Source organism: Balearica regulorum, chromosome 12 (assembly GCF_011004875.1).
Source record: "Balearica regulorum gibbericeps isolate bBalReg1 chromosome 12, bBalReg1.pri, whole genome shotgun sequence".
Lineage (NCBI taxonomy): Eukaryota > Metazoa > Chordata > Aves > Gruiformes > Gruidae > Balearica > Balearica regulorum.
In genome coordinates this window covers 4,264,760-4,287,299 of record NC_046195.1, presented here as the reverse complement: position 1 = coordinate 4,287,299, position 22,540 = coordinate 4,264,760, and the positions used below count along the sequence as shown (strand labels likewise).

Sequence of the window (22,540 nt, the reverse complement as noted above, 5' to 3'; positions counted from 1 at the left end):
CTGAGGTGGGAAGCCAGCTACCTCGAGCCGCTTCAGGCTACCGTCTGCTCTTGTACTGCACCGTCCCTTCCTTTATTGCTACCGAGCTCCAGTACTTCTGTGGCCACATTAAAAAGTATTTTCCAAATCGTGGTCTAGCCCATGATCGGATTAAAACCCTTCTCTTGTTGGGAACTGTATTGCTCAATGTAGTCTCCCATTCCAAACCTTATCTCTGCCCCAGTGCCTTTCCTGACACCGTAGCAGTAACCGAAGGAGGTCATGGGCCCCACCAGGTCTTCACGATCTCTCTGCAGCGTTTGATCTTAATTACTAAACCCTTGCTGCTCTGCCTGTTGACGGGCATTTGAAAATCACTCCCAAATCATATTATTTATGGGAAAAATTATGGAACGTGCAGGCAGCAATGGGTAAAAAGCCGTAGCTTACAGGGTTTAGACTCGTAAATGGCTGCAGGCCGAACTAGTTATGTTTTTATGTTTCACTGAAACATCTCACACATTTTGGGGTCTAGGGAAGTTCTGTAACAGAAAACTTCACTGTGAAGAGATCAAGCTGCCACAGGGAGGTACACAGAATTTCACGTACTTTCTCCTTGTGTTTGGAACACAGCATATGCCCATTTCCACCAAACATGCCTGATGCCCTGGGTACAAAAGGAGGAAACAGTCTGATGTGGCATCATCATCCAAAAGTGGGAGGAGACAATTCCATGGTTTCATGACATTCAGCTTTTCATTCTCAACCTTAAGTACTGCACAAAAGGTTTGCTGTCAAACTAGTTGTTGCAATGGCTGGAGCTGATGTTTGCAATGGCATTTTTATTAGGATTATGCTGTTTATGAACTAGGTTCACCTGACTGAATTCTGACAGTTTGGAAGTTCAAGTTATCCAGAAATCCTAAATTCCCCAGAGCTTCTTACTCTGTCCTGATTTTTAAATGCCTTGATTAATTTCTCAATAAAGGGTAACTCTCTCATCTGCCAGACAGTATTTTCATTCTATGCTAAAGATGTAAAGGATATAAAGCACCTGACTATTCAGTGTGGTTGTCCATGGGTTCCTCTTCGATGTTGACATCAGGCATTGCAGAATTCTTCGCGTCCTCCCCTCCAGATGTCACCTACTGATAAGAAATGTGTTGAGTGAGGAAATAGCCAGTGTTCTGTTAGCAGAGAAACTTGAGCAATTTGTTGTAGAAACTGAGGTGTGGAAGTTACCTCCTCAAGTCAACTCACATGACATGAAGTGTGATCCATTGAAAGATGAAATGTTGCAAACTAAGGCTAGACTTTTGGTTTTTTCCCCCCAGTCTAGAATGACTGATTCTGCTCTGTTAAAAGTTGAGGCTTTGTTGGTAAATGTGGAAAGTAAGAAGGGCTGATCCTGCTTAAACAACAGCTCAGTAAGGTTTCTTCCATATATACTGCTCAGTATCTTCTTCCCCAAAGACAAAGTATTCTTGGTCTTCTGGTAGCATCATACTCTTTCTTGGCAAGTGTCATTTGCCAGAACATGAGTTACACAGAGAAAACACTGATTCTCTTTAGAAGCTGCCAGTTCCTTATCTCAGTCATTTAGACAAGTTTAAGTGACCCAGCGCTTATCACTGATCTGTTACATTATCTCATCCATTTAGTGAAGCATGGCCTTGTTCTTTGCGTGCTGAGCACCCTGACTCCTACTGGCTATCAATAATTACATCTCACAGCAAATCACAGAATCAATTCCTAAATCCTCAAAACTTTTGCTGTCAGTACTTCTCTTTTTTTTTTTTTTTTAAATTTTCTGTTCAGCTTCCTTACAACACTCAAAGCAGGAGAATCCCCTAATTTCACAGTTGATTCATGTAAACAGAAAGTTCCCCTTCTTGGGAAATAAGTTCCTTATTTCATGTATGCCCTTTTGTTTCACAAATAGATTCAGACATGTACTGGCAAATAACTTACTTCTAGGTTGCTGTGGTGAATATAAATGAAAACAATGCTTTTCCCTTTACCTGCTTCTTCCTTTCATATTTTCATGTCCAGAATGCACAGATGATACAGGTGACATTCTGTGGCTAACAAATGTCTACAAACCAAATACGAATAGCATCGCACAAGATGAGATTTCCCTCCTGCCCAGAAGCGAGGGCCAGTGAAGCTTTTGGTGTGCAGGTAACTCCTAACCATACTGCAACAGTCAAGTAAATTTTACATATAGTGAAACAGTGCCAAAAGAACCGTAAAGCTTGTCAAACATAAAAATATTTGAAATTCCCTTTTTTTCTGGCGTGTTTTTCTCTCCTAAAAATTAATGAGTATTTTAGCAATAGCACTTTCGGCTGAACAAGGCCATCTACCGCACATAAAAAATAAAACTATTTATTCTGAAAAATGAGAGACTGGTTTAACTCATTACAATTGTAGTGGGTTTATCTTATAACGAATATAAGCATTCACAGTTCTTGAATAACTTCACATTTTATTCTAAAAAAAAAAAAAAAGTAAATACGCAAGAAAAAGAGAGAGCCTATCATTAGATATGGAGGCAGAGAGAGTACAGTTGGTGTATATGCCAGGCTCATGCTGTCATGCTTACAGAAGTGCAGGAAACATCAATAAATGACAAGCAGCACATCTGTACCATGCTTTTGGTTAAAGTGAGATCATAGCTCCAAACTTAGAATGGCTGAGTATGTACACTGCTTCCTTTCACAAACCAGCAAGCAAAAATTACTTTGTTTCTTGTCTGATATCTTCTGAGATATGGGGATTCAGTTAGAGATGAAACTCAGAATTTTTCAGAGCTCACATTAAACATCCACTGGTCTTTTTTTTTTCCAGAACAATGGAACTACAGACAACGGTCCCCCTCAGACCCTCTCCCACACAGTGTCAGTCCAAACCTGCATGGGCTAAACAGTTACTTTTATTCCATTTTAACAAATATTTTGCAGGTTCTTGCAGAATGTTATCTGTCACTATCACTGCCAAGATAAGTATTACCACTCTGCTATAGCCTGATTATGTGTAGTACTTGCATACAGTATTGCACTGTATCATTTCAAAGAGTGAATGGTTTTGGCCTACTGTTATTTAAATTCTTTGGAGGACAGGAATCAAAAACTTTCCTAAGCTTTTTCTTACCAACAAACAGGCAAAAAATTTCTTCACATTACTGTTTCTGATGCAGTCTGACATGTCTTCCTACATTCCCCTGCCTCTCATTCACCACAATGTCCATGAAGAACATTGTATTATTACATGTCCTGAAGAAATTCTTTTCTTATACGCAAACAAGGTCTGTATGCTTGAACTGACAGGCAATGTTTCATATACTTTCCATTCTCCAGTATTATTCTTTAAACGCTAGATGGTGCTCCTTTCCTGTTTCACATTCGCCATTTGTATTCCCCTCTCAAAATGGAAAAAAAGATACAAACTATGAATAAGCAAGGAAGCTTATTTGCAATTTCTGATTCAGTAGGAAAGATCTAATTTAACTTCATATAAAACCAGTTGAATATACGACAGCATGAAATGCATTGGGTTTACTTTTTGTTGCGCTGCATTTTATCAAGATCTCTTCACTATGAAAAAGCAACAATTATACAATTCCGTGAATGGCAGCATTGATTTTACATCTGTGATCTGACTTGTAAAGATATCCAGGCAAGTTGGTAGCCATGTGGAGAAGAGAGAGTCAAATGAGACCCCTTATGAATAGAAAAACAGAAACTACTTAACTGTAGCAACGGACTGGGCCATCCATATGCACATAATCGTTGGCTTGTCAGCATTCACGTAGATCCAGACTGGCTAGAGAACTGCTATAGAGCTTGACAGGAATGCTGAAGAGGATAAGCAGAAGAATTTAGAGTACTGTTGTAGAGACAGAAAGATTAATGGGCAAGAAATATTAACACAGATAATAACACAGTTAATAAACCACAATTATTTCAGCTGCTTGCAGTGGAACTTATTTCCCTACATATACTTGATTCCCAGTGGACAACCTAAGAATATGTACATATAATGGGGTCTTACAGAAGTGTCCAGTAAAAAGAAAGATTAGAGGAGATCATAGAATAGACTTTAACAAAAATCTTCATGCAATCCTTTTTTTGTGTAATTGTTTTATATTACATAGAAGCATTACACATAACGAGAATCAGGAAAGATCCACTGGGATAGAATGAATCACAAAAGTTTTATATCCACTGTCTCACAGAGTGAGAAATAACTTCGTGAAGGGCTGCTTAAGGTTACCTTTATTCCCTGTATAGCAGCTTAAGCGATGCTGGGCTAAAGAGTTTAAAGATGAACCCAGAACATTCACTCAATGGATGCTCAAAATCACTTTTGATAATCAGATTTTCTTAGAACAGGAAAGAAGGAGATGTTGAAGAGTCATCCTGCAAAGTCAGAGCCAAGAGAGAAAGCAAAAGAGGTTAGTACAATTAATTTTGGAGTCCGTAATTCATAAATGTTCCTGTGGTCAGAAGTCTAGCATTGCACCATCAGAATGGAGGCAGAGGATTTCTTTGGGATTAGATGGCCGAATCAGAGAGCTGGACTAGTAAACAGGAAGACAAACTATGCTTGAGCTGCAGGGATTCCTTGCCTTGCTTTATGTAAATTGTAATATTCTCCCCGGGGTACTACTTCATAACAGTACGCAAAGTGCCTAAGGGAAGTCCTCAGGCTGCATACTTGGGTCATCAGATTAGCAAAGTTTGTAGTACACAAGACAAACTACCTCACATAAAACTAAAAAGAGGAAAAGAGGTGACAGGGAAAAGTATATCACTGCTGAACAATTACATGGATGTTTGTACTGGCATTTATCTACAGCGCTTAGTGGAGTTAGTTTTAATGTAGTGCTTTTACCATTCCTTGCTCTTATTTAGTTCAGAAGGCAAATTTTAAGGTGTAGAAACATACTACAGGTCTACTGGGTTATATATTTGTCTGTCAATCTCACCTTGCTGAATAAGGCTCTTCTGAAAATCTACAAATACGTGGTATTATTTACATAACAGTTCTACAGTCCATCAGTGTTTTATGACATCACATCTCATTAACGTTAGAGATCTTCATTTTTTCCTCTTAGGAGTTTACAAGCCCATTTTCCCAGGTGCAGCAGCTGATATGAACATCTGCAGGACCTGCCAGCACTAGCAGAGATGGCACAGAACTGTTGTAACTCATGGTAACACTGTCAGGATCTCTGACCTCAAAGCTTTTAACTATTCTCTAAACCAAGCTGGGCCCAAAAGTTGTTCTTGCTTTCTGTGCAACGTTTCAGAGGCTCAGCCAGCTTTCTCACCTGTCAATCACACTGTGGCCCTTTTCCTGACTTTCTGACTCATTTCTTAGTACACCATATCCTGGCTTACGTGTTTTCATTCATTTCATATTAACTGCAACCATGAAACCACATTTCTTCAGTAGCTCCTGAACTTCCTTCATTCCATGTACAGAAGCTGTGGATCACTTCCCTCCCTCCATTTAAATCCCACCAGAAACCTCTCCAAAGACAGACCAGTCCATAGATGAGGCTTAATGCTGATGTGAGCTAATGGCACATGGGTATATTGAGAAACCTTCGCTGTCTTGCTCCAGAAGAATTGCAGCTAGCTACAAGCCCTGACAAGCCCTTCATCCGTGTGCCTCTGTGGATGATTCAATAGCTACAACTTCCACACAAACCCAAGTGCCAACAATACCCACTGTAGGAATTCTTATCCAAATGTGCTTTTCTTAGTTCTTCCCATTTTATCTTCACTTTGAATGTCCATCTCATAGAAAGCTCAGCTTCATCTCTCCAGTCTTTAGATATTTAACAAGGCTTAAAGCTGCAGTTGCAAGTTCAGTATAATCCACACATGGATTGTATGTTGCAAGTGGCAAGTCTGTTTGCTCCAGCTTACACCTAGCATCAATGGCATCAGAGCAGGTATTGATGGAGAGCAAATCATTTCAGTGTTTAAACTTCAGTGGGACGAATTCCAGCCTAAATGCTTTGGACATGAACTTTTCTTTTGATGTGGACTATGAAGTGCCTAACATACGTGCAGGTATTAGTTAAAAGTTACCACAAATGGTCACACCAGCTCTTGGCAAATAAGCTTTCTTCAAATACTTTTAATTCCTAACTTTATCACATGTCCATTCACTCCTTTTCAAAAAATAAATAATCTAGTAAAGGGTAAATGTATTTGTCAAAGCTGAATGGGATTGAAAAAAACTAAAGTGGCAAACTAAAAGACATTTACATGTGTTTTAAACAAGAATCTATAACTGATATAATCTTACCTAAAAATTTAGGTAAATCTGGCAGATTTAGCCAGACTATTTGCTCTAGAATCCAGGCTACATTTGTTGCAAGAAAATGATTTTGCAGGAAATCTCTCTTGCCATTTGTTTCTGCTCAAGACAAAAGCTACCAGAGCTGCTTTTCCTGTGATTTTCTGTTTTGGAACTTCTGCCTCTGGATAAAGACAGGAAGCACATGGAAAACTGAGGAAATACAGATTCAAGAGTAAGTCCTACATTCAATTCTGGAGCCAAACTAACCCCAAATCTCTTCTAACTAAGATATGAATTAAAAGTATTATCTAAGAAAATACAAGAGGAAAATTATCCCATTGTATCCAGACAGCTGCTGTCCTGTACCCAATTTTGTTAGCAATATATGCCCAATTTGCAATTACATTAAAACACTGGCTTACGTGGCAGTAATAAACCCTTGTTCTGACATTACATTATTCATACATTAGTATCAACAGAAATTTTGCCTGTGTCTAGAAAGGGACATCTGTGTCCTAGAATAAGATAGAAAGTATAGATGACTGAGAGGGTGGAAATGTTATTGCTTAAAGACTAAGCTGTGTTTTCACAGCATGTGTTCAGAACTGCTTCAAAACCCACTTCAGTTTATTGTAGACACATGTTTTCCATTCTCCCCACCTTAAATTCTGTCTCTTGCAGCATTCCTCAGTTTAACAACACTTAAGAGGTAAAAACAATAGATAATTTCCTGTGATCCTTATCCTGGTCAAGGTTCTCTCAGAGGAAAAGGTTTAAACCATAAAAATACTATGAGTGATCCGAAAAGAAATTTTTTTTTTTCACCTCCTGTGTTTCTTTATGACATAGATCTATAGTGATCTCTACTTTTGTTTACTTCTTCATTCTCTTCAGTTTCATGTTAGATAAAACACAGTTTGTGCGGTTTTTTTCTGCGATATTGCTAGTAGATTCTTTGAATAAAGTAATTTTAGTTGAGACTGCAAAGATGTTAAATGTTTCAGAAGAGAACTCTTTGATGTATTTGTTAGGAATCTTGAATTACAAAAAGACAATGAAGGATAAGGAGCAGCTAGGTGCTTTGCATGTGTAGATCAATGTCTACATAAAACATATCGACAGCCCCAGTAGCACGCCGTGATCGTATAGTGGTTAGTACTCTGCGTTGTGGCCGCAGCAACCTCGGTTCGAATCCGAGTCACGGCATTACCCCCGGCAGTACCACTGCACACGGGCTCCAATACCTTTTAACAGGTTGCCCAGAGAAGCTGGATGTGGATGTTCCCTGCCTGGCAGTGTTCCAGGCCACGTTGGATGGGGCTTTGGGCAACCTGGGCTAGCGGAGGGTGTCCCTGCCCGTGGCAGGGGGGTTGGAACTAGATGGGCTTTAAGGTCCCTTCCAACCCAAACCAGTCTGTGATTCTATGATAGACAGGGTAGCCCAGTCATCGGAATGAAAATTCCTTGTCCTTAGAATTATTCAGGTTTCAGTCTCAAGGGATGTCACAATTCAACTACTAGTAGTTCCCTGAACTCCTAAACAGTTTTTTAGTAGATCAAAAATTCAAGGTCCAATGCCCTTTGGACATACAAAATAGTAAGCAAAAGGGGAAATTCACCTCTGATACTCAACAGCAAACTTGACTGCCTGTTAAAAACTCTATAGTGGCACTAACTTCATCTTAACTACTTCAAGATAAGATCTGCTTCTGTCTGAGTGTTTAGTTCTATATGTGTCAAGAAGAATTTTAAAAACCGTGTACATGCAGCAGAGTTGGTTGCTGGTTTTTTTTTCCTATGATGGCTAGATTGTGGATATGGGTTTATACGTGAAACCAGTAAGATTTAGTTCATACTGGATTTCAACCACAGCAAATGTAACTATAAAAACATACACTAGACTTTACCTTTAGAAACCTGGGACTATGAAAAGGGTTGTGGGGTTTTTTCATTACTAATTTCAGTGACAGCAAAAAGCAGACCACAGATTATCATGTTATCATCTAAGGCTGGACTATGACTTCTTGTAAATAATAGGCATCACCATAGCATATAAGTGGAAAGTGGAACAGAATGACCCTGTGCCAAGGAAATATATATAATAAAATGTTTCATAAAGAGCAAACCAAACAAGATTCATATAATTCAGTTTGGACTCCTGGGTTTGTGGTTTCAGAATGCAGAACACATGAGAAAAAATCAGTTTGATTTTGATTGTCATAAAGCAGATGATCCATTGAATGTTAGCCTTGCTCTAGCGTTGATATATAATTCCAGAGCTTGACATCTGAGAACCTGAGACATTATAGAAGCTTTAAATACACAGACAAAGTGCCAAGGCTGGGTCTTTCTAAGCATATAATTGCCTAGGACTAGATTTTTCCTCTAGAAATACTCTGCAGGACACAAGCTAGAACTTTGATTTGTGACGCAACGCAGAGATCGAGCAGATGACGTAGTGCACAGTATGAATAGATTAAATTAATCCCTTTTTTATTTTTGCTTATGTGAAACTCACCTAGCCACAGCTCAAGCAGACTTAGAGATAACTTTCTTCTAGTGAGAGGTAGCTCTGCTTGATTCATATCCTCCTCAGCTTCACTGGCAGCAAGAATGAACTGCTTTAATCTTTTGCTAGACTGACTGGCAATTATAATTCTGGTTCATGACCTACTCTTGCAGTGCTCAATAGCTGTACAAAATAGGTGTAAAAGGCTCCTCGCTCAGAACAGTGTTTTTCACACCTGGTTTGATGGTTTATAATGAGAAAAGACGACGTGTAACGACAGAAAGTTAACCATTATGAGAGCATTTGTACAGCAAATTCCTCTAGACCTCTTGGAGGGCTCATATATACGTCTCTCTAAAACCTGCTCATTTCCAGGGGCACTGGATGAAGCCTAGGCCAGATCTGGGTCCAGGGGCCTGTACAGATTGCAGGCTGCTGCTGTGGGCACTCCGCAACCTTCCCTCTAACCGATGCCCTGTGCCAGTGAGCAGACCAGGATTCCAGTGGGCAGAAATCAACTTTCTATTCCTGTCACTGTCAAGGAAAACATTATTTCAGAGTTGGATGTTGACACAAAGGTAATATTGATACTGCATGGCTTTGCAAAGGACGCAGATTTTGGACCTAACAGGCAGGGGAAATGTCTGACCTAAGCTGTCAGTATGGGTCTTGATTTTAGAGAATACCATAAACCTCAAATTACTAGGCTAGTTATGGATGCTCAAAATCTTTGAATAACCGTAAGGTAGAATGGGCATTTAAGAATGCAGTGACCACTTCTGAATATTTTGGGTAGGGTTTGGTTTGTTTGGTTTTTTTCTTTTAAACTCCAGTAAATAATTCGGTGATAAAAGATCTCATAAAAGTAGCTCCAAAAGAAGAACCTGAATCATTTACATTTTTTATGAAAACACCACCACCACTTATTTGTCATTTCTATTTATTTTAAATCATTTGCAAATCAAAGAACAAAAGCATTTGTGCTCTTACAAAAAGCACAAAATTACTCGAGCTAAATGGAAATATTTCTATTCATCTATAAATAAGAGGTTTGTTTTAAACCAGCATGCACCAAACAACCCTCCCATTACTCTCACATAAGAATGGAAGGCTGCAGGAATAGAACGTTCAGTTTTTGTAAGACCACAAGAACTTTGACCACAGCAGACACACACACATACTTACATCCCTGTCTCTGCTGACCTTTTGAACGTATTCACTATTTTATGAAGAGTGGGATCAAAATGGCTTTATGTGGTTAAGTGCAAAATGTACTTTATGCTTCCTCCAGTGTTTTATGGAGGAGAAATTCCATTCTTTTTTTCATGCTCCAGTGTCATACCTGTGAATTCAGATGATGGATATGTCATCGTCTACTTCGGCTCACCATGAATTCACACAGCTTTTCATCTTATAGGTCAATGATAAACCTTACACTGTCGCTTGCCTACCAGAATATGTTGCTAATAGTTGGCTCAGTGGCAGGTTCTTGGGGGGTGGTTTTCTTGCACACACAATGCATTTTGACTCAGGTTCATAAGGTCAAATTCAGAGGAAGCATGCAAGGGGGTGGTAATGTAATGGAAGTGAATCAATCAAATTACAGTATAGGCTGAGTGAAACAGAATAAGGTGTACACACATAACAAACATGTTTCATTTCAGGATCTCTTTTTATAAGAGTACTTAAATGCTATGGTGGTATTAAATGCAGTTATGGAAGAGTAAAAAAGTCCAGGCAGACAAGTTTTTCTTAATGTCTCTCAGATACATAGATTCATCAGGTCTGTGTTCCTGGGGCACAATCTAACTTCTGCAATGGTTAAACACAGTCTGACTGCAGGCCTGTAAAATAACGTGTAACTTTCCTAGAGGGAGAATGAAAAAGTACTGTAGGATGAGTAAAGATAGAAAGAAGCTGTAGTCTCTTTACATAAAAGTTGTATCAAAAATGGCATAGTTTGTTATCTCAGCATAGAGAAGAAGATGCAGGTATTTGGTTTTCATGTCTGGCAGTACGGGCCAGTGGCCCATAATGGAAACTTAGGAAAGGCAGAATGAGAAGGCATAACAATTTCTTATCAGCAAGTGCTCTCAGTTGAAATCTTGTTGTACAGGCAGATTGCCTGTAGAATCATGCTGAAATTATTAGCTTGGAGTTTTGTCCAAATGAGGTTGACTGAATCTGTTCCTCTTTCTTAAATATTATGTAAAATTCATTCTACATGTTCTGAATCATGTAGGAAATAGTGTACTTTAGAGTTTCTGACTTCCTCAGAAGGATTAAGGAAGAGCCCTCCTACAGAAATCACAGCTGAAGCTGTAGCGTGCCAATTTCCAAACTTACACCACTGTAACACTTACCATCGTGACAGTGTTTCTAGATTATTAACTTTGTGAAAATATAATCATCATAGTTGATATTTTCTGTATCATGCTTGCTTCAAGATGGGACTTTTGGTTTTGTTTGGGTTTTTTAACATGTGTTTATGAGAAACAGTCTGGGAAAATATACAGAAATAGTGTTGTTTGCTCGTATTAAAAAAAAAATATCTTGAAACCATTATGTTGTAAAGCTACAACACACCATCACGCTTTGGAGCAAACAGCTAACACAGGTAAGCCAGGTATTCGTACGTCAAGTACGTCTTGTGTGGGCCTATGAATCTGAACAGCACCTGGATTTGGAAGGTCAATAGGAACAGAAAGAGAAAAGCCAGGATGGGAAATTGAAAACATGAGAGAGTGAATAAGCCTATAACCACAATATCCTAAAATTAATTTCTGATTTATCAAGCAAACCATGACCCCCAGGGACTTAGTGTGCATTTAAACTGAGAGAGGATGGAGTAATTGTTGCAAGATTTATAAAGCTGTTAACACTTCCATACTACAAGACTCACGGATGATGCAACAGACCTTATGCTAACGAAAAATTTCAGCTAATGGCACATGTGAATTTGTATTCCTCCAGAAGTCTGACTGACCTTGTGTTGTTATTCATATTCTTAGGATGTAAACTCCTCTGAGGCAGGAATTGGGATTTTGGTCTATCTTTGTACAGGACCTATCAAAGTGGCTTAGAATACCATCAGCATTTATGTAATAACTTGTATACTTCGGTACTTATTTACATTAAAGTAATATTTATATACAGGTAAGGTAGTATTTATATGCAGTGTGCAACATTGCTAGTTGATTATCATGAAGACGTCAAATACTGTATTTTTCACTCTAAGCAAAACATTGCCCGCAGCAGGGGGGTTGGAACTAGATGATCTTTAAGGTCCCTTCCAACCCAAACCATTCTATGATTCTATGATTTAGTTTGACTGTAATCTTTCTTAAAACATGCATGGATAAACTCAACTATCTGCTTTTAATTCTGAAATAACCTTGTGAGAATTGAAGAAGAATCAAGCTCTTTGAACTTAGGTTTTATTTGGATATTTATTTGAAATCTTCATTTGAATGTCTGGAGAACAATCATTCATAGTTTTTATCAGCTTAACAACAAATGCCTCATTTATATGAAAAATAAATTCTAATTCTGTTTTTAATTTTTTATGTATTTATTTCTTGTATAGATCCACAGATTGTTTTCTGTGAAAGATACAAATAGTAATATCCAGGATATGGTATGTCTGTTCCTATGGAATTTGACTTTTATTTCACATATATGCCAATCATAATGAGTTTTTAAAAATGTTGTTTATCTTTTATTTATTATATCAGTTAGAATTCATCTGGTATTACTGGGAAGAATGTAACAATCGATGTTTTCTGAGAAGATGTAATTGACTTTGAATTAAAGCAGCTGGAATTTTTGCCAGCGGTGTTTTTTTGATTTTAATATACTCAGCCTTCCAAAGAGTTTTTACAGCTACATAATACATTTGTATTATATTGCTATTTTTATTATTATATTGCTATTATTTTATTATTATACAAATGCAAATATTACTGCATTTGTATTATTTGCAGTAATACAAATTTTACTGCAGCATAAATTCTGTGATTCTTCACTGAGATTTTAAAACTTTTCTGTTTAACATGACATTCATTCTTGCTCTGACCTTATTATCAGGGACCATTTCAAGAAAAGTTTTATCAAGCTCACTTGCAGAACTATTTGTGGAAAACAAAGACTAACCTGTACCTGCTCAATCTCAGCATCACGGAAACCAGAACAGGTGATCACAGAAACATTTTTCCCAGTTAGAGAGATCTCCAAATGGCAGAATGCCAGAGCAAGCGCTGGTACTCAACAACTCCCTGCAGCCACTACCAAGCATGACCTGTAGAAAAAAAGTTGTAGGTAGGTGTTATTAAGTCTCATTTGTCTTCAGTGATAACATATAGATACTGGTAGTACAGGTTAGAGTAATTCTATGAGGTTGCTAATTTTTACCAGAAGACCAGCTGACCTAACTTCACAAAGCTATTATACATTATCCAGACAGCTAAAAGCATCATGTCACACATTCCCGCCTCTCTTCCAATTACGTTATATGGAAATCCTAATGCACAACATGCAAGCTATTCTCAACTTGCAAAATAAATCAGAGCAATAAGGATTTATCCTCAACATTTTCTGCTCTAGTGTTTCCTGTGTTCTGAGTTTTGTCAGTAGGATTTCAATTCAAAACAGGAAGTCATGCATCTCATTCAATACTAACTGACCTTCTAGCTGTAGCCACAACACACATTCATGCATCTGTTTGATAGCAAGTGTGAAATTTTGCACATGAAAACAGGCTGAGAATTTAGCTTATACATTTAGTTTACAAGAAATGTAAACAGTCTCACTAAGTCTGTTTAGCAGACTTATTTACCATCTACGAGGTTCAGCAGATTTATTGGTTTTCCAAGAACACTATTCCAAAATTTAAGTCTTTACTTGGATGCTGTTTCCTAGTTCACAGTAGGAGAGCAAATGGAGCGTGGGAATACACAGAAAAGGGTGGGAGGCAAACACCTGCTGGAAAGAAATGTTCACAGGAAAGTGCAGAGGATAAACAACTCTGTTGGAAGCATCCACTGGGTATTACTAGAATATTACTTGGAGTAAGTACTGCTGATGCTCCTCAGCCTCCAGCCTTTCAAAGAGAGAGTCACGAATGAGAAAGGTGTGCAGACATCAATGGAGAGATGAAACAAGCTGCTTCTCCTGAGTGCAGCAGCAGAACTTGGCTCAGCTGATTCTTCCTTTCTGTACGTGAGAACCAGGCATTGCACAGAGGTCATTTAAACGTGAGGTCCCTAGTACACAATGCGAATATAAAACCCACTAACACATACCCTCTAGGGTTCCCTGATTCTCCTTGGTATAAAAGAAGATAGAAACTCTTAGAAAAGAAAGCAGATCTGAGAAATTCGCTGAGGCTTTTTGGTAGCATTTTCCTCCAAGCTATGATTTGTTGTTATTTCTCTATTCAGACATCCTCAAGGTATTGTTAAGACATTTGCAGTTACAGGTGAATAAACAAGTTCAAGTAAAAGGAAGGAAACAAAACCAAAAAAAAAGACCAATTTAGGGGACAAACTCAAACCCTCTAGCTCCTTCTCCTCCTAATTACACTAATCTTACAGCAGACAAAATGCCAGTACTTAAAAGTGGAATTACTTTTTTATTCAAGAAAAGACTTTCTCATAGTGGCTAGACACTCTCCTGTGCTTTTTGGAAGACTATGAATAGAAACTATATGTTGTGGTTTAACCCCAGCCGGCAACTGAGCCCCACGCAGCTGCTCGCTTATTCCCCCACAGCAGGATGGGGGACAGAATCAGAAGCGTAAAAGTGAGAAAACTCATGGGTTGAGATAAAAGACATCCCCCTCTTCCTTCTTCTTTCCCCAGCTTTATATGCTGAGCATGACATCATATGGTATGGAATATCCCTTTGGTCATTGGGGTCAGCTGTCCCGGCTGTGTCCCCTCCAAACTCCTTGTGCACCCCCAGCCTACTCACTGGTGGGGTGCTGTGAGGAGCAGAAAAGGCCTTGACTCTGTGTAAGCACTGCTCAGCAATAACTCAAACATCCCTGTGTTATCAACACTGTTTTCATCACATAGCTACTGTGAAGAAAATTAACTCTGTCCCAGGCAAAACCAGCACACTGTACATGTTGTTCCTTGTTCAATAATGGAAAAAATACAACCCTTCATAATAAAGACCTCTGCAACCTTACATATCTTAAAAAAAGGTTGGTGACATAGCAGTTTGGGCTCATCTTCTGTAAAAATCTATCCAAAATTTTGACCAAAATATCTTATACCTTCTTATGAACTTTGGAAAAGCTATATTAAAAAAATCTAATCATGCTCTGCACTTTTGCAATTCAACTGGATTGAAGACATAAATACAATGAAGAGGCATCTCTTCTCCAGATCCCCAAGTAGTGGGAGTATTCCAGAAGTGCTTCTACCTATTCCCATTCTGCTCAGATCGCTTTCACTGACCATGTGCATTCAAATAATCATCAGGCCAAAATTCCATTCTCAGTGGTTATTAACACTTGACTACAACTTTTTCTGTTTTTAAACAAATTCTTATCAGCCTATTATGCTTATAGATGAAAGATGCAAACCAGTCAAATCATAAAACCCTGCCATATATCACAGATGATGATAAATCAGTCAACAGCAAAACACTACACTTCTATTGTGAGCAAAAAAAAAATAAAATCATTAAACTAAACCAAAAAGGGATCTAAATTATTTCATGAGTTCAAGAGAAAAAGAAACATGCAGCCAGCAACACTACCACAGTGCTACAATTAGCAGAAATATTAAAAAAAGGATCATATTAGATAAAAAGCAAATCCCATTCACAAAAAAAAAATCATCTATCAATCTCGATTAAAAATTATCACCACAACTGTCTCTTCCTCCTGTCCCTATAATGTATTTCCAAGCCAAAAAAGAGTTTAGAAATTGGCTGCCTCAGCAGTCATAGAGGTGATTGAAGGTCCTACTTGGGGGCAGGATAAATCAGTAGCTGACCAGGGAAGTGTCCTTGACTCTCTTTCCTTCTGCATACACCTCTTCATTTTTCTCTTTTTTTAGTGGGACATAAAAAGGAGATTAATTAGAATCAAAGGCCATGAAAAATCACGTTTATTTGTAAATCATTAGATTCAATAGCAGTAGATTAGCTATCAATTCAAAAATTCCACCTGCTTTATATCTTAAAGTAAACAGGATAGGGAAAAGTAGGAGGTTTTGTAGGTTTCAAAACCCAGGTCACTTAAGCTTCCTGGGTTTCATCACAGGATTCATAACCCTCTTGGTTTCATTTTAACTAAGTCAAGCATTTTTGTAAGAATAAAAAATAATTAATAGGCTTATTTTTTCCTGCTCACCCTACTTTTTCTCCGCACTGGTATTCTCAAGGTTAATACAACAGATGAACGCAGAAATACTAAGTGTTCTACCAGTTCTTTTCTGAAAAGAAGCAAAAATTAAGAAAAAATTAGAATATACCATAAAAAAGGTCACTAATTGGTATGCTGCTTTAACAAAGCTCTACTCATCAATACACTCAATACAGTGGATTTCATTTCTACAGCTGTGTGATCACAATAAGCCCCAAACTTCTTTGCAAACCTGAGAGACCTGAAGCCAAACCTATTGCACTGCATTAGTCCTCTGACTAGCACATAATACACAAGAGAGATTCCCCAGTGAAGCTTCCAATAATACACTGACATTTTCAAAGGGATATAACAAACCTCACGTTTCCTCCCAGGAGGATTTTTGTCAAAACATGAAGATACTGTTTAAAATATTTACAGAATTTGTTTTATCAAATGCTTACTCATAATGTCGAGGGCAGTGGTATTTCGTGGTAAGCCTGCAGCCTCTTCACGTACAAAATGTGCTCATTTCAAGGAAGCAAATGAGACGGAATGTTAGCCGAGTTCGCTGTTCAGTTTTACAGGAAATAACGATATAGTGCAAACTCAGATGTCTGTGTTCTTTATGAGTCCTCAAATATCCTTTGTTTAGATTAGTAAAGCAAGAACATTCAAACAAAATGTGTAAGGCACAGATGAAATGGCTAAGGAAAAAATTTTTTTTTGCATTTTCCAGTAGCCTCAGATTAATTATTCATGTTTTAATAAACTCACTGAAATCAAAGGGACATACTAGAGATAATGGTGCTGCTTAGCACAAGTAGTATGGTACTCGATCCTCGGTTCAAAGCACTAGATGGCCTGGTGTCTGCCTCAAACCAGCAATTTAACCTTGCATGATTTAGCTAACTGCACACTTACAGAGGAAGGTGAGGATATATAAACCCCTACACCTTTATTGAAAAATTAATCCCCTTCATTTCCAATGCAGGGAGTGGATGAAGGCTGTTCACCAAAGAGGCACAAACAAGCCCCTTCTTTGTTATCCCAAAGTGCCCCTCCTGCCTGCTGTTCACTTGCCTCAGACAGGCACATTGCTGGTGTCAGTTCACTAAGATGGAAAAGGTTCCTCTCCCTGTGCTCCATGATTTCTGCCTGTCTATTTGCTGAGTATATGAATGCAGGTCAGAAGGAAGAGCTGTGGCCTGCAGTCCAGAGGTTTCGAGAAAGACAATGATTCAAAAATTCACTTTCACTGTTAAAATGATATGCTTGAATTCACAGTTACACAAAAAAATCAGGCGAATTTCATAACAAAAGATAATTTCTCCTCCAGAAGGTAACACAATTAAGGCTGAACTGGTCACAAATAAGATACACTAAATTTGAAATACCCAGTACAGTGGTCCTGCAGAACACTGCAAGAGTGAAGCTTAGTTTCACAAGCTGCTCAGAAATTCTTCCTTTCCCACTTTCTATTTTACACCTAAAGGCTTGCCACTCACAAGATTTGCTTTGACTTTTCTTCTTCCCCACCAAGGTGCCTTGTGTCAAAGGTAGCTTGATTAGAAATTGCTGAGTACCATTTCAGCTGAACCTGCAAATTCCTGCCTGCAGGGGTGGAATCAGAGTGACAGAATATTCACCTTTGGCATTACCCAGGTCTGGCCTGACCTGGGAACTCTAACAGATTTCCAAATCCATTAAAAATTTCACCAACTTGGAGAGTGTTTGCTGATTACACAGTTTGTTACATAGGTTTACATTAGTTCTCCTGGCCACTATTAGCAAACATTTTCCTTATCTGTCATATGAAGCTAGAATATTTTCTTTCATTTCACATATTGTCTTATAAGGAATGAGACAAAAATACTTGCAGTAAATCTGTATTCCATTTCTGACAGTGCCTGCTTATTAGTATTTCTTCAGAAATAGAATAATTTATTATCTGCAGTCTTTGATTTGTTGTTTATGTGTTCCACATTTGAACAAAGCAAAATATTATTTAAGGGCCTGATCTGAAGCCTGCCTACCGAAGTGAGTAGGAGTCTTCCTGTTGTTGAGATCAGGCCCTCAGCAATATCTGGCTACTACAGAAATTATTACAGTGAGAAAAAGAAACTCCTCTGAGCAAAGCAGGCTGGACTTACTGCATTAATAACCCAGTATTTTATTTTGTGAATTTCCTGGAAGGAAAAGACCTCAAAATACACAAACTTCTCTGGATGCCAATTATTCTCCCTGCTTTTTCAGCTACAGGAGATAAGTGGAAATGGAAAAAAAAAAAAAAAAAAGAAAGATTGCTAATGATCATCATGAGTTCACTCTCAGTACTGCCTCCGGGGTGATGTGAAGAGTAGCCCATAACCACTGGGGACGAAAGGCCTATTAGAAAGCTGTATCTGACTTCCACAGCAGGAACTGGACAGACGAAAACATTCTCAGACCTAACCGAGAATCATTTCCATCAAGTAAACAGAGACACCGTGTACCTGCTTCCTCACAGAGCTTTACATGCGGGACCAGATCAAAGTCTTCAGTTACGGCCCTTTCAACAGTCAGTTGCCACTTCATATAGCTCGTTAGCATACAGAAGAGCTTTATCCCTGCTGAATTGCCCAAGCTGTGACTAAGCGCACAGCAATGAGCTGCCTTGCTCCTGGCAGGCTGCCGCATCCACTGATTTCACTTGAGAAAAGTTACAGTAAAAAAAGAGGAGGCTGGCCTGGTGCCCATAGCCCTCATTAGCAGAGTTAAACCACTTTGGCCTACGTTTTCAGGCACATGCAGTCTCAACCTATACGTGCACGGAACCGGAGAAGAGCGTACAAATCAGAGTTTTACTGCAGGGCTTGTGAACATGCACTCAACAGCACGCATGCCAGATTAATCGTGCACGTGCAGAATAGGTATAACAAGAGACATGGATTTATGTATAAAACTACTTGGATCTGAGCAAATCTGAACTGAGAAAGAACAGAGGGAATGAGTAATCTACACTGCAACAGCAAAGCACACAAGGCTGACGCACTTGGCTTGTCGTAGGTCTTGCCAATGAGAGAGTCAGAAGAAAAAGGCAGAAGGGAATTTCATTTGGCGTTCAGATTGTAAAAGGCCTTTTACAGACAAGAATGGCAGAACTGCCATTTAAATAAAGGCACTTTCATCTGTAATGCTGATGCTCTTTTAATTCTAGCAGGAGCAGCCTTTTCCCTACCAGAGAATGGGATAGTCACTCAGTGTCATTAACATCTCTGCAAGACACCTACAACTGCAAAATGATACAGAGAAAAAAAGCAGAACATCTGTTCACTATGTCCTACGCTTCTATCTCAGATGCACATCTTTCTAATGACACAATTATAATTGTATTATCTTTAATGCTTTCCTCATCAAATTTCATTCCACTGCCTGTCCCAGCTGAGGTGTATTGGGCAATAACATTATAAGCTCATTTTAATCCTGCCGTTATTTCAGCCCAAAGTGGTTTATGATGGATCCTGAGCTGACAAGCGCAATATTTCCCATTCCACAAATGTATTGTTACAAAAAACTCTGTCTCTAGCTTACTTTATACTCTGTTATTTCAGAACGTAATCTGAATCTATTCAGGTGTCTAGAAAAGGCGTTTTTATAGTTTCTGCAACAAAATCATTATTTATTTAGTTTTTAATGTACACTTCAATTTTGGAGGATTTTAACAAAAAGCATTTTTATTAATAATCTGCTTTCATAAAAAAACCCCCAAAGACTGGAACAGATTCCATCTCTGTAAGAAGAGAGATAGTGCCCTATGTATGGTTGCCTCAGTTTGACTTTGATTCAAAGACCCACTTCTACTCAGAACAGTACATTTAACACGTTATGAAATAATAATTTTTACAAACAAAACAACCATAAGGCACTGCTATTGCATAATGAAAAAAAAGAATATCCAATGATACTGAAAAGACAGCAGAACAAAACAGATGGAATTAAAAGCCTATTAACTCATGAAAGGGGAAAAAATTAACTCATTGTACTCATCAATATCAGACCAACATCACACAAAAGGAAATGAGCAATTGTATAGAAAATTAGAATATCTGCAATTGAGACAGAGTTGACAATACTCTCTAAAGGAGGATTGTCATTATAGTGGGTCACAATCCAACTACTGTGTGCATCAAGAAAAAAATTCTCGTGTATAGAAATTATTCTATAAAATCATTTTCACCTACCTGTTTCAAAAGTATTTAGGTTTGCCTCTTGTAAGATTTAACTTCATTCATATGATCAAATGTGAAACTTCCGGTGTAATTACCTGCAGTTTTAAAATCAATAATTAACCACAGTTTTCATCTTTTTGTTTGCATCACAGATTGTATATACCGTCCTCTAGTTCAGGGAAATGTCAAGCTACATGAAGTCACGACCGGATGTGATGTTACGGCGCCACCTTGTGATGGTGCGCCAGAAGTGCCCCTAACACGTAGAAGGGAGACAAAAATTAGCCCCACGGGAAGACGGAAAGCAGGCTGTTGCTATGCGATTGCGAGAAATTGCAAGAGATTCCAACACTGAGTCTGTTGACAAAGAGGAGCGTGCGGTTATGGACTAGCAAAAGAACAGTCCGCAGTTGAAGATTACATCAAAAGAGCATGAGAGAGCACAAAGAACCACAGCAAAAACCCAACTGCTTTCCTCAACACCGATCCAACTGCAGGCAAAGGAGTTAACGCCGCCGGAGTCAGCAGAGTTACTGAACATTAATGTGGAAGCAATGAAGATTGGATTTTGGCCTGCAGGCTGTTATCAATCTCGGCTTGTGGTATTCCCTTAAAACAATGATAATCTAAAGTGCGTCAATAACTAACCTGGTTATTACTTGCTTTTTGACACTGTTTTATTCACTCCCACTAGCTCCTATTTGTCCCCAAGATGCTCGGAGTGTATATAAACCAGAGATAACACACACATACACTCTTCGCTATTTCAACAGAGGCTTTAGATAATGACTTTCCCTTTTCTTTGTCCATTTTTCAAGGCAAATAGAGGTACGTCCATTCACATTTAAGACCTTTGTTGGAATAGGAAATGTACATCCTCTTGCTTTTAAGGCCAAGTCCAAAACTGTTTTTAATCTAAATCTCTTCTACTGTTTCAGCTTATTTCTAAATTGTCTGATAGTTCCTTCTGAATAAGTAAGCCTGGTAGAAGGAACACTTGCTAGTGAATTTGTAAGATTCTGCCAATAATGCTATTGCAGAAACACAGCTGGTTTTTTACTTTGTAACGTTACTTAAATTTGCACTGCATCATGCTGCACTCCTATTCACTCAACACTCTTGCCATAACAAAAGTTTCAGTGGTAAGACAACCAACTAGAGACAACTAAGAAACTGCAAATACAAAGCTTCTTTAGAAATCTACCCCTTAACCTTTGCCATCAGGTGGTATAATAACTTACCTGCTACTAGGTAGGATTATTTTGCTCCAGAAGCATTTAAGAGTACGTATCTCTTTCAAACACCAGAAACATTCTGTGTTGCTCGGGTGTTTGTCACAGGAGATGAACATAAGTCAAAGAAATAAAGGGAGTTAGGACAACTGCGTACATTTGTATCTGCAGTATTCTGCTAGAATGCTCCTTTAACTGTGGACAGGAGTACTCCTTCACAAGGTGCTCCTGATTTCTTTTTCTCCTTCTTTCTCAGCTCAACTGGTGACTCCAGGGTTAAACATCAGACTGCAAGCCCAAGTGTCTCCTCAACTGCTTTGTGGCATTCAGGTCAGGGAGGACACAAGGAAACACCACACTGAGCACATTTCAAGGCAACTAAGGTCTTCCTTTAAGTGTGTGTGTGTGGGAGGTGATCTAATTGTGGAACGACACACAGTGGCAGGAAGGAAAGAATTTTAGCTAATAGAAATTTTAAAACATAGAAGAAGAACACTGATGTCAAAGGGAACTGACCTATATCATCAGCACCAGATCTTTTTTGTCTGAATGATCTGCTCCAGAATCTTGCAATCTGTTACTTTACAATACGTACTAATTGTGACAGAAAAAACCCCACATCTCTCAAAGATTTCAAGGTTAAATGTGTGTCTTGAAAGACAAACTATCAGGCTGACATTTCAATGAATAGGAAGTCATGTCAACATAATCTCTCTTAATGCCAACATCTTGTGAATTGTTTGAATCAACCAATACATCTAATCATCTGCTCAAAATGAAAAAGATCAAGTAAGAAGAGATTCAAGCCTCAATCAGAACTGAATATCAGGATTGATTTATGCTAATTTTAACTTGGGTAAGTAAGTCAAAGGGAATTCAGGTTCTAATTCCTTTGTCTAAACAGAAAACAGTAGGAGGAAATATTAAAATGCTATAA

At 38.4% G+C, this 22,540-nt stretch overlaps 1 protein-coding gene and 1 non-coding gene across 2 annotated transcripts in view; one reads left to right on the top strand and one right to left on the bottom strand.

The window, feature by feature from the left end:
* Nucleotides 1-1,122, bottom strand: part of TBC1D2B (TBC1 domain family member 2B) — a 37,220-nt gene extending 36,098 nt beyond the window's left edge. The window contains exon 1 of the mRNA XM_075764912.1: nt 1,034-1,122. Within this exon, the coding sequence (XP_075621027.1) occupies nt 1,034-1,081 (48 nt within the window). The 5' untranslated portion in view covers nt 1,082-1,122. The remainder of the gene's footprint in view (nt 1-1,033) is intronic.
* A 6,309-nt stretch (nt 1,123-7,431) lies between these two features.
* TRNAH-GUG (transfer RNA histidin (anticodon GUG)) lies at nt 7,432-7,503 on the top strand. The gene has a single exon. It is a non-coding gene; the product is annotated as a tRNA-His (tRNA).
* The last annotated feature ends 15,037 nt before the right edge of the window (nt 7,504-22,540 follow it).